This window comes from Odontesthes bonariensis, chromosome 12 (genome assembly GCF_027942865.1).
Source record: "Odontesthes bonariensis isolate fOdoBon6 chromosome 12, fOdoBon6.hap1, whole genome shotgun sequence".
NCBI lineage: Eukaryota > Metazoa > Chordata > Actinopteri > Atheriniformes > Atherinopsidae > Odontesthes > Odontesthes bonariensis.
Window position 1 is genome coordinate 34,238,445 of NC_134517.1, and position 12,484 is coordinate 34,250,928.

At 44.6% G+C, this 12,484-nt stretch overlaps 1 protein-coding gene across 1 annotated transcript in view; it reads left to right on the top strand.

Moving 5' to 3' along the window:
- kcnh3 (potassium voltage-gated channel, subfamily H (eag-related), member 3) overlaps positions 1–10,162 on the top strand; it is a 225,150-nt gene extending 214,988 nt beyond the window's left edge. The window contains exons 13-16 of the mRNA XM_075480199.1: positions 3,467–3,723; positions 5,126–5,226; positions 5,787–5,839; positions 9,008–10,162. Of these exons, the coding sequence (XP_075336314.1) occupies positions 3,467–3,723; positions 5,126–5,226; positions 5,787–5,839; positions 9,008–9,928 (1,332 nt within the window). The 3' untranslated portion in view covers positions 9,929–10,162. The remainder of the gene's footprint in view (positions 1–3,466; positions 3,724–5,125; positions 5,227–5,786; positions 5,840–9,007) is intronic.
- Positions 10,163–12,484: the final 2,322 nt, after the last annotated feature.

Sequence of the window (12,484 nt, forward strand, 5' to 3'; positions counted from 1 at the left end):
CAGGAGAGTAAGTTCTTTTTTTTATTTTTGTATTGTTGTTGCTGTCACCTGTAAAAGTAAAAAAAAATTTAAAAATTGGCAAAAAAAGCAAAACAATATGCGTTCTAAAGAATAATACATTTGCATCACAAAATCGTTCGCCAAAAAAAGTCAGACCTCACAATACAAGTGATACGAACGAAGAGAAAATGGAGCCAAGCGATGTGAGGTCTGACTTTTTGCTGGAGAACCATTGTGTGATGCAAATGTATTACTCTGTTGAGTGAGAGGGAGAACGGATTTCCAAATGTGTGCGAGAGAAAGGCTCCTGAAAGAGAAGAAAGAGGAGTGATGAGACCTGCAGACGGGCTTAGATCTGGAGTTCAGAAGCCATGGAAGAGGACAGAGAAAGCGGTGATTCACCGGCTGCTCATGGCTCCAGAGCCCGGAGTGAAGAAATGTGCATGAGCAGCCGGTTCAGAGGGTGACAGAGCTGTGCTGTTCACTCATGACGAGGACAGCTGAAACTGCCCTTCACATACGTGCACATGTTGTCCTTCTGCTGGCAGGAAATGTGCAAAGTTTACCTTCTTCCACTCACATGCAGCTGATGGATCGCACACCCAGCACGCCCACACGTGGCAGCTGTGCACTCATCACGCCCCCGCATCGCAGAGTACTCCTTGGTTCCCGCGGAGCTCGGAGCTAAGATTAGAAACAGAGAGCTAAAAATACATTACGGCGGCACAGAGGAGGAGGAGGAGGAGGAGGGGGGATGCTGAGCAGGCAGGGATGGAGGCAGACTCGATTAGGAGCAGAGCGATGCTGGGAGTGGGAGAGCACGGGGCAAAGGGAAAGCAGAGGGGCGTTGTCTGCTGCAGTCACTGATGGAAGTCTTTCATGTTGAAGCTGTGAGTGGCGTCTGTCTGAAACTGCTGTCAGAGAACGTGGGAGAAGGCTCGATTTAGCTGCTGCCCCACAACAGATTCAGTGTGTGAACCTGGTTTCATCCTGAGAGCGTTTACTGAAAGCACGCCTGAACAATTCAATCCAGTTTTATTTATATAGCGCCAAATACAACAAGGCACTTCAATAATAATTGGAATTGGAATTCAATTCATTGTAATCATAATTATTTTAAAAATAATCCAGTTCATTCATATGGAGCCAATTCAAAAACTATTTCATAGCTAAGGAAACCAACAGATTGCACTGAAACTTGTCTTCAGTCCAATCTCCCGTCCTGAGCGTGCCTGAGGCGACTGTGGAGAGGAACAACTCCCTTTGAACAGGAAGAAACCTCTGGCAGAACCAGAACCAGGAAGGGCGGCCATCAGAACCAGAACCAGGAAGGGTGGCCATCAGAACCAGAACCAGGAAGGGTGGCCATCAGAACCAGAACCAGGAAGGGTGGCCATCCGCCTCCACCAGCTGGGGTTTGAGAAGACAGAAAAGAGGGGAAAACCCACTGTAACACCATTCAAAGGATACCTGTTGGAACAGGGAAACACCAGTTAATGACCACAATAATGTCACATGTATAATATCATTTGAGAAATTAATCAGGGGAAAAAGAGAGTAAAGTGAGGAAAGGTGTGACAGATGAGGCCCCCCAGCAGTCTAAACCTATAGCAGCAGAACTATGGGATGTTTCAGGATCACCTGAGCCATCCCTAACTATAAGCTTTATCAGAAAGGAAAGTTTTAAGCCTGGTCTTAAAAGTGAAAGGGTGTCTGCTTCCCGGACATTTACTGGCAGCTGGTTCCACAGAGAGGGGCCTGATAACTGAAGGCTCTGCCTCCCAAACTGGCAGCTGGTTCCACAGAGAGGGGCCTGATAACTGAAGGCTCTGCCTCCCAAACTGGCAGCTGGTTCCTCAGAGAGGGACCTGATACCTGAAGGCTCTGCCTCCCAAACTACTTTTAGAAACTCTGGGAACCTAAAAGTAAACAGCTGCAGGAACAGATGAAGAACACTTTGTAACAAACAAAAAAAAAGTTTTCAGCACTGCAGCATCGACGCTGAATTATTCAGTTCATAAGCAGGTTGGCGTTTGGAGTGTGTGCGCTTTGCTGCTGCCTTTATTAAAGAGCTCACATGCCTTATACTTCAGGGTGTCATAAAGCTTGTGTACACATGAACTAAGTACAAAACAAAGGTAATTAATCTTTCTCCCAGAGGACGCGGTGCATAACCTGAACCTTATTGCCCGGGCTTCTCTGCTGTGTACTCTGCTGCGTATCTGCAGAAAGTAACAGTGTGTGACACCTAGTAGCTGTGTAAAAACTCTCCTCCATCTTGGAAAAGCCACACAGTTTATTCCTCTTACACCTTTGGAGTGCTTGAGTTCACTCCTGAGCAGCAAAACATTCAACATGGCCGCCCTAACTGCTCATGGAGTCTGAGACGTCACAGAATGATGATAAGTTGGAACAAAGAAGGGCCGGTGAGCCGCTCCACATCACCCCTGCAGAGTCATGTGGAAAGTTTGGGATGTGGCTCCTAAAAAATCTCAAGACACATTTCTAAGTTGCAACGGTAACATTAAAATACAGCAAGAGGATGTTTCTAAAGTGCATGTTTCAGTCTTTACACAGTTTGCCCATTTTCTCCCTTCATTTATGGATAAATTGCACGTTAACAGGCATAAATAAAATGGTTTGCATGTCAAGAAAACAAATCATGAAATAATAATAGAAGTTTGGATGCAGTGAAGCGATGTGAAAACAAGTTATCCACATTTTTTCTTCACTGATCTCTGATCTTTTCCTCGCATATCTGGGGAAAAAAAGCAAAAAATTGTGCAGCTAAATTGTCTTGAGAAAAAAAATATAGATTAAGAATGATTACACTGGAAAAAATTCCCCTCCAAAAATAAGTAAGAAAAACAACAAATAAAAGATGTTTTTGCTTGAAATAAGTTAAAAAATCTGCCAATGGAACTAGTGAAAATCGGCTTGTCAAGATTTCTTGAAATAAGATGTAATATTTAGGACTTTTGAGATAAAAGTGATCTTGAAATTAGCTTAAAAACCTCTTCAAATGAAAAAACAAAGCTTGTTTCATATGAAATCCGACTCGAAACAATTTGTTTTCAAGACTTTTTCATTTAACACGATATTCCAGATGTATTGTATTAAAACAAGTCCCTATATCTGGCTGAAATGGTACTTGTTAGGCAGTTATGTCTTATATTAAGTGTAATGAGATATTTTGACTAGAAATTAGACAAATATACTTGGTAAGACTGATTTTTTTCCAGTGTAAGATTAAGATATAGATTCAGAATGATTGAGATTAATTAAATAGAAAGAATGTGCGCCTGAGAGTAAAGTATCTGTTGAGTTAGTGTGACACCTGCTGGTCAAACGTTGACACTGCACTGTGTTTTCCAGCTGCTGCGTCTAAGCTTTAAACTTCTGACCTCCTCAGTGACAACAGGTGTGATGGCTCACATCACCTCTAACTTCTTCGTCTTCTCCTCAGGTGGACTGGGAGAGCAACGGCGGGCTGGTGAAGAAGCTGCCGTCCATCCGTGAGGACGAGGAGGGCGACGAGGAGCAGAGCAGCGTGTCCCGGGCCCCTCGCTCCCCGCTGCACCTCAGCAGGGGCCTCAGCTCGCCGCTGCGCTCCCCCCTGCTGCCGCCGCGGCCTTTCCGCGCGCCCTCCGATCACACGAGGCCCGCCACCCTGCAGATACCCGTGGTCAGCTTCAGCAGCGCGCCGCCCGAGCTCAGCCCCAGGTAACGCACCATGAAAATCAGAATGAGAAAGATCAGGAATACAGAGCAGCAGCACAAACTGCAGCATAGGTGGCTGGCTGCCATGGTAACCAGTATATTACAGAGCTGCTGGATCACATGGGGCCTGGCTGCTGTGTGCAGGATGAAGCCCGTGCACATTTATTTTATTTTTTAATTATTATTATTAATTATTTATTTATTTATTTTTATTTATTCATTTATTTATCTTTTAATTATATTTTATTTTATTTATTTTATTATTTTATTATTTTATTTATTTATTTTATTTATTTATTTATTTTAATGCTTCTTCCACTCCCTGCTGCAATGCTTTTATTTTATGTAAAGCACTTTGAATTGTTTGTACATGAAATGTGCTATATAAATAAATTTGATTTGATTTGATGTGCACAGAGATCCACGACAGCCTGCTGTGTCACAACAGAAGCTGCTGATGGAGCGAGTTTCTGATGGTGCAATCACTGCTTTCAGCCCTGATTTACCTTCCATCTTTAATTCAATTCAATTCATTTTTATTTATAAAGCGTCAAATACAACAAACTACGGAAGCCCAGAGCGGACGTGGTACGCATAAACTTTTTTTATATGGTTATCTCGAGAAAACGAGTTAATTTACAGATGGTTTTCGAGGCCCCTTTTTCTCCCCAGTTTATATGTGTTTATATGTGTTTCTGGCAAAGGTTTTTACCCACCTTTACCCCCCTTTCATTGGAAACTGAATAAAGTAGCCTATGAATCAAACATGGAATGTGGAGCGTTTGTGGAAATGCACAAAGCAAATCCCGCTGGTGTGATGAGCATTTCGTTTTCTTGAGATAACGAGTTATTTATCTTGTTAGAAAACGGTAACGGCACCTCTCGTGCATCATTCGGTAACCATGGAGACGGCCTGGTCCCCTCAGCCGGTCACTGATGAAGTCGACTACATCAGCAGGATCACTGAGGTGTAAACGCCTGCTGAGCCGGCCGTCTCCTTAAAGGACGCGGGCTGATATGAAAGTTATCTCTACAAGACAAACACAATGCGAACACAAAACACACAAAACACACAAAACACATATAAATACATATAAACACATATAAATACATATAAATACATATGAATACATATAAATACATATGAATACATATAAATACATATAAACACATATAAACGGGCGAACTGGGGAGAAAAAGTGGCCTCGAAAACCATCGGTAAATCAACTCGTTATCTGGAGAAAACCATAAAAAAGAGTTTCTAAGTACCACGGCCGCTCTGGGCTTCCGTAACAAAAGTCCTCTTATGGCACTTAAATAATAAAGTCCAATTCAAGCCAACTGGAATCCAATGGAATTTAATCCCTCTTTTCTGTCCCATTCCCTCTTTTTTTTTTTTCCATAGATTCGTGGACGGCATCGAAACGGAGAGCAGTTCCAGCTTCTCTCAGAAGTTTGAGTTCAGCCCCAGCCTGTCACCTGCAGCTCCACCCTCCCCGTACTCAGGTAACATTTGGTAAAATGCATTTTTGCATTTTGATCGCCCTAAACTAGGTCCTGTGTGGAAACTACAATAGTTACACTGCTCAAATCTGGATGGAATTATTCTAAAGAGGCTGTAGATTCATTAAAACCTTGTTTGGGATTTGTGAAACCTTTTTCTGATTTGTGAAAATGCAGAACAGGGCCATTTTACTGCTTTTTTTGTATTCTCATCACCCTAAACCAGGTCCTGTATGGAAACTACAATAGTTACACTGCTCAAATCTGGATGGAATTATTCTAAAGAGGGTACAGAGTCTTTAAAACACATTTTATGTTGGTGCCCTACGAGGGTGGGCAAACCGTTAATATAATACATCCATGGGGCAAACGGGTTTACCTTTGGAAAATGTGGGGGGGTGAAATCATCTTGCTGTAAAAGTGGGGGTGTCAAAACACCCCCATCCCCCAGGGGTGCGACGCCCATGCACACACACACACACACACACAGCGAGTGAATAATGTTGAGTGGTACATTTTTCTGTAAGGTCAGAGTTGATGCCAGTGTGTTCTGTCGTCTTTAGGCATCCGTGAGCACTCTGAGATCAAACAGAGCGTCTCTAAGCTGACAGACGAGGTGAGTCGTGTTGGGTTTCTCATGAAGAACTTTGTGACTTTGTGGAACAGTCTGGAGACAGAAATAAAACAAAGTGCAAATATAATTCTGTTTAACAAAAAAAGGTAAAAAAAATATTTTTAAACAAGTACATGGAAGAGGAAGGACGATGAGGGATAAATATATGAACAGAATAGGGTTAATTGTTATATTTTAATTTAATTAGTATATGGTATATATTTATTTATGTGGATAGTTATATATATAAATATATATATATATATATATATATTTACAAGGATATGTGTGTAGTATATATTTATTTTTGTGATTATATATTTATTTAGATATTTAGGAAGTGTATTGTAGTTAGGATATTTACAAACTGAAGAGTAGTTAAAGGGGAACTCCGGGGCATTTGAAGCGTGTTTCCATTGCTAGGGGTTGTCAAATACTGATAGTAGGACACAGAGAGATGCGTATCTGCGCTCCCTGTGTGAAGATCGCTCTGTCCGCACAGCGTGTCATGCGAGGCTAATACGTGGTGGCTAAGGGGCAACTGCTAACCCTTCCACGTAAAACAACAACTTGCACACAGCAGAAACGTCACACCACTTTATAACCCATCCGACAATAAAGTCACAAGCCTTACCATAAAAACCATATGCATGGTTCTCACATTACTGGCATGGGGACGTTACAAAACAACTTTATAAACAGCATGTCACTCACCGGCTGGTTGTAGGCTCGCGCATGTGAAAGCCCAAAAGAGTCGATGGAGAATAATCCCATATACAAAACAATTATATTCTCTAGAAAAACTGCGTTCAAGTATTTAAAACATTACAACAATACATGCCCAGTAATATTGTTTTAATGTTTTAAATACTTGAACGCAGTTTTTCTAGAGAATATAATTGTTTTGTATATGGGATTATCGTCCATCGACTCTTCTGGGCTTTCACATGCGCGAGCCTACAACCAGCCGGTGAGTTACATGCTGTTTATAAAGTTGTTTTGTAACGTCCCCATGCCAGTAATGTGAGAACCATGCATATGGTTTTGATGGTAAGGCTTGTGACTTTATTGTCGGATGGGTTATAAAGTGGTGTGACGTTTCTGCAGTGTGCAAGTTGTTGTTTTACGTGGAAGGGTTAGCGCTTGCCCCTTAGCCACCACGTATTAGCCTCGCATGACATGCTGTGCGGACAGCGCGATCTTCACACAAGGAGCGCAGATTTGCACCTCTCTGTGTCCTACTATCACTATTTGACAACCTCTAGCAATGGAAACACGCTTCAAATGCCCCGGAGTTCCCCTTTAAAAAGGGTGGGAAACTAAAAAAGTATTGTACTTCTTCCCATTCCTTTTTCCAACACTGTTTTGTTATGTATTAGCACTTTATGTGATTGAATTCTTTATTTATTTTTTATTTATTTCTCTTTTTCTTTCTTTTGTATGTACAAATAGTTACATACATTTTCTTTTTTATTCATGTTTGAAAATAAAAATCTATCAATCAATCAATCAAAGCGCCGTCTGTAACGGGTCACAGTATCTGAAAGCAGAGGTTTACCATCAGAAATGGCTGAATTTTGGGTCATTGAAGTAAAAACTAAGACTAAATGCAGTTTCCAAACTGTTTGGAAATGCTCAGAGAAACTCACAGCTACATCTCAGACTCTGCAGGCCTCAGTCAGCATGTTAAACGTGAGAGTTCGTGACAGCACGGTTAGAAAAAGACCGAACAAGCATGGCTTGTTATTCTTACATAACATCGATGTTATCTTAAGCCTTTTGTCCCCGCTGTAACACGATTGTTCTGACCTGACTCATTAATAATTAAAGATGTCCCAGTTTCATATTTTCTTTGTTTGAAAAATTGATGAACTTATCTAAATAAGAAAAAATCCAAAGAAGTTTTTAGTTTTTTTTTTTATTTAAAAAGTTGTGCTTACATCAACAAAGCTGACAAATGTGCTGCAGAAACGGATGCTGGACTCACAGGCCCACTACGGAAAGTCTGAATGTCCAAAAGAGTCGATTGGAACAGCTGAAAAGCTCTAAATCTCTGCTTTACTTCACTTTGAAGCATCTGGGTATGATTACATATAAAGTTTCAGCTTTTGTTCATGGCCTGCGAGAGGAAACATCTGAAGTCTGTTTATATTAGGGCTGGGCAACGATTAAAATGTTTAATCTAATTAATCACATGATTTCCCTGATTAATCGCGATTAATCGCATTTGTACGCAAAATCCCAAAATGAATCCAAAAGTAGCGTATAGCTTTTAGCATTTAGCTTTATTTTAAATGTGCTGCCATATGAATGAAAGTGCCATAACATTTGTTGTGCAAACACACTTTTAACATCAGCATCTTTCTGTAGTTTTTATGTAGAAGCCTCGCTCCACTGTCTGTTTCCTTGAATGACTTGCTGCTATCAGTTGTGTGTTTTGCCTTTAAGTGATATTTTAGACTGGAACTACTACGCTGAGAAGACAATTCAACTTGGCAGTGTTTACAGATGACTTTGGTTCTGTCGACTCCGCCGTCTGGAAGAACTTTAACATGAAAATGGCCGAGTAAAAGTTCCGTACCCTTCTCCATGTTTGGTGGATCCGCCGATTACTTTCTTTTCCTGTTCCACAGCAGACAGCAGCAGACTTTTACAAAATAAAAGCCTGTGAGCAACAGACTTTTACAAAATAAAAGCCTGTGAGCAAACAGATTTTTACAAAATAAAAGCCTGTGAGCAACAGATTTTTACAAAATAAAAGCCTGTGAGCAACAGACTTTTACAAAATAAAAGCCTGTGAGCAACAGACTTTTACAAAATAAAAGCCTGTGAGCAAACAGATTTTTACAAAATAAAAGCCTGTGAGCGACAGACTTTTACAGAATAAAAGCCTGTGAGCAACAGACTTTTACAAAATAAAAGCCTGTGAGCAAACAGACTTTTACAGAATAAAAGCCTGTGAGCAACAGACTTTTACAAAATAAAAGCCTGTGAGCAACAGACTTACAAACTTTATCGCTAATGCGCGATAAAATATTTGCCGGCGTTAAATAATTAACGAGTTAACTCGCCCAGCCCTAGTTTAGACAAAATAAAAATGTCTTGGTTGTCTTTAGGGGGTCGCAGGGTTTGCGTGACCTGATCTTCTTCTTCTCTTTTCTCTTCCTGCAGATGAACATTCTCTCTAAACAAGTCTCCAAGCTCAGTCAGGAGCTGCAGGAAATGACCCGCCTGCTGAAGCCCCTCCTCCAAACAGCGCCGCAGCCGATCCTGATGAGCATGGTGCCCAATCTGCCCCCCCCACCTCAGACCTGCACCAGCCCGCTGTCATCGGCCGCCTGCCTCGTGGCGGCACCCCCCACCGCACCCTGTTCCCCCCAGAGACCGAACACTGATTCCCTGCTGGATAGTGGAGACACGGAGGGGGTGGATCTGCCGGGATGCCTTCTCCCAACTCCTCATCCACCAAAAAGGCCAAATTCTTCATCCCCCCCCAACATCCAGAAGCTTCTGCCCTCCCCTGAGGAGGGCACTCAGGAGGGGGCGCCGGCCCCCCGCAGCCCCCTCACTTCCTCCTGTAACAGCATGTTTTTGGGTCAGCCTCCCCTGGCCTCTCACACCCCCTCACCATCCCTCTCCCTCTCTTCATCTCCCTCCCCCTGCAGGGGCGCCCCCCCGTCCCGTCCCAGCAGCTGCACCAGCAGAGGCCTGCTGCCCCCACCTCCCTCCCAGGACACCCCTCCTCCCCCTCTGTTCACCCACTGCTCCGCCCCCCCCTCGCTCACATCCTCACCTGGAGATCCTCGGCTGAGGCCTCCATCCGCCGCCCCCCCCTCGCTCACATCCTCACCTGGAGATCCTCGGCTGAGGCCTCCCCCCGCCGCCCCCCTCCACCCCTCCACCCTCTCCCTGCCCTTGTCTTTGGACTCAGGAGCTACGCAGACTCCATCTTGGTGTCACTACCGGCAGGTGAGGGCGCCCCCGCGCCCCCAGGAGCTGGAGATGCAGGAGTGGGGGCAACCTGTGGAGGGGGGGGTGTCGCCCCCCACAGAGCACATCAGCTTCATCGATGACGAGGAGCCGGCGTTATGAGAGCGTTTGGATGGGTGAGGAAGGGGGGAGGGAGAGGTCAGAGGTCAGAGCAGGAAGGGAAACACAAACTCACCCGGGAGGCTGAGACGCTGCCAGCTGTTAGCCTTCTGTTAGCCTGCTGTTAGCCAGCTGCTAGCCAGCTGTTAGCCTGCTGCTAGCCAGCTGCTAGCCAGCTGCTAACCAGCTGCTAGCCAGCCGCTAGCCAGTTGCTAGCCAGCTGTTAGCCAGCTGCTAGCCAGCCGCTAGCCAGCCGCTAGCCAGTTGCTAGCCAGCTGTTAGCCAGCTGTTAGCCAGCCGCTAGCCAGCTGTTAGCCAGCTACTAGCCAGCCGCTAGCCAGCTGCTAGTCAGCCGTTATAGCCAGCTGTTAGCCAGCTGTTAGCCAGCTGCTAGCCAACCGCTAGCCAGTTGCTAGCCAGCTGCTAGCCAACCGCTAGCCAGTTGCTAGCCAGCTGCTAACCAACCGCTAGCCAGCTGCTAGCCAACCGCTAGCCAGTTGCTAGCCAGCTGTTAGCCAGTTGCTAGCTAGTTTCCACGCCGGTCATCCACAGATCAACAACAGCACAAGACGAACCAACAGAGCAGCATGAGTCGACCCTGTAGCACGTCCTTTTACCCGTCCCCCCTCATCTCTGGAGCCCGACTCCAGCTAACTGAATGAACAGCGTTGGTTTTTAATCCCGGCGTGGATGTCTTCTCCTCTTCGAAGGGCGGGTGCAAACACACACACATCTCAGCAGGAAGTGTCCTCGCCCAGGCCGGAGGATCCGAGCCGGCGCCGGGTGTAAGCTCCGTGTTCGGTCCCGCTCGGTCAGTTTGCTTCGATGGGAGGCTCATGTCCCACACGTCTCCTCAGACTCATCCACAAACTTTCTTTTAATGTAATAAAACAGAGCAGCAGAATTTGGACGAGCCGTTGGGTTGTATGCCAAAGACGAAGCTAAATGTACGGGACGAGCTCCAATCCCAGACTCCATCCCGGTCGCATCTGTTTACAGCCAGCCTATCAGATTGTGCATTCCACATTAGCCCTGAGCTTTAGCCATCCAGCCATTCGTGCCTTCTCCGTGTAAAGACTTCCCCGCAGCCCTTCACCTGCTTGGATTTAGATCAAAAAGCCATCAACGTCACCTACTGAGAACACTAGCACCTTTATCTCAAACGCAACCACTTTTATTTATTTCTTAAAGCTCCTTCTTCACGTCCGTGTGGGCGGATGCACTGCAGACTGGTTGTTATGTAGCACACGCTCCTCCTCATCTCCGACTCCTCTGGCTGAGCTTTAAACTGCTCTGAGACTGCAGCCCCACCTGAAAACCAGGCTGGAGGTCTCAGGACTTCTGGGAATATTTTCTGCCCTGCTGAGGTGCTTTCTGCGCCGCGTTACTTGTAATATAGACACTCAGATTTCTGGTTTCCTGGACTCTTTACACTCTTTACACTCTTTACACTGGAACTCTGGTCCTGGGAGGGGTTCCACCGTGGGTACACTGGAGGGTTTTAAATAAAAATGCATGTCATATTTAGTTTTTATTTTTGCATGAGAAATGTGCCTGCATTCGAGCTGACAGAAGCTGGCAGGAGCAGAACTTTCCTGTCCAGCTGGAGATGTATTTTACTGACGACTGCTGTTACATGAAGACTTAAACCAGGATTACACACAGTACAATAAAGAAGTGTTGTTTTGTAAAGTCTCAGACTCCTGTCATTCTCTTGGGAACACTTTGTGTTTACGCTTTGAGGTAAGCTAACAAACAACCGGGGAGGTGCCGGTTCTTTCAGACGTGCACAGCAGGCCCTGAAGCTTTCAGGAGGTTTGTACGGTGGCCCTGAAGTGCCAATCACAACAGCAAAAGAGAAAACACATTAACCAAAAGGGAAAGGGTAGGAGTTTATCTGTGCGGCACAATTCAACTACAAGATGATTCAAAATGCTTTACAGAGACATTAAAACTGTAGAAATAAAAAGCAGGATTTAAATTTTAAACAAAAAAAGAAAGAAAGAAGAACAGTAGATAAAATCAGGAGGTAAAATGTGAGTAAGTTTTGAAACTCCAGCTTCAGATTTGGAGCTTTATTCAACCTGGCCTTAAACACACTGAGTGTTTCAGCTGATCTGAGGCTTTCTGGGAGTTTGTTCCAGACATGTGGAGCATAGAAGCTGAATGCAGCTCCTCCATGTCTGGTTCTGACTCTGGGAACTGATAGAAGACTGGATCCAGATGAGCTGAGGGGTCTGGAAGGTTCATACTGGGTCAGGAGGTCGCTGATGTATTCTGGTCCTGGACCATTCAGAGCTTTATAGACCAGCATCAGAACTTTAAAGTCTATCCTCTGATGGACCGGCAGCCAGTGTAAAGACCTCAGAGCTGGACTGATGGGGTCCAGTTCTTTGCTCTCAGTGAGGACTCGAGCAGCAGAGTTCTGACTGAGCTGCAGTTTTTAGGTAGACCTGTAAAGATGCTGTTACAGTAGTCAAGCCTACTAAAGATGAATGGATGGACTAGTTTTTCCAGGTCTTTTTTTAACTTTGATGTATTCTTAAGGTGATAGTAGGC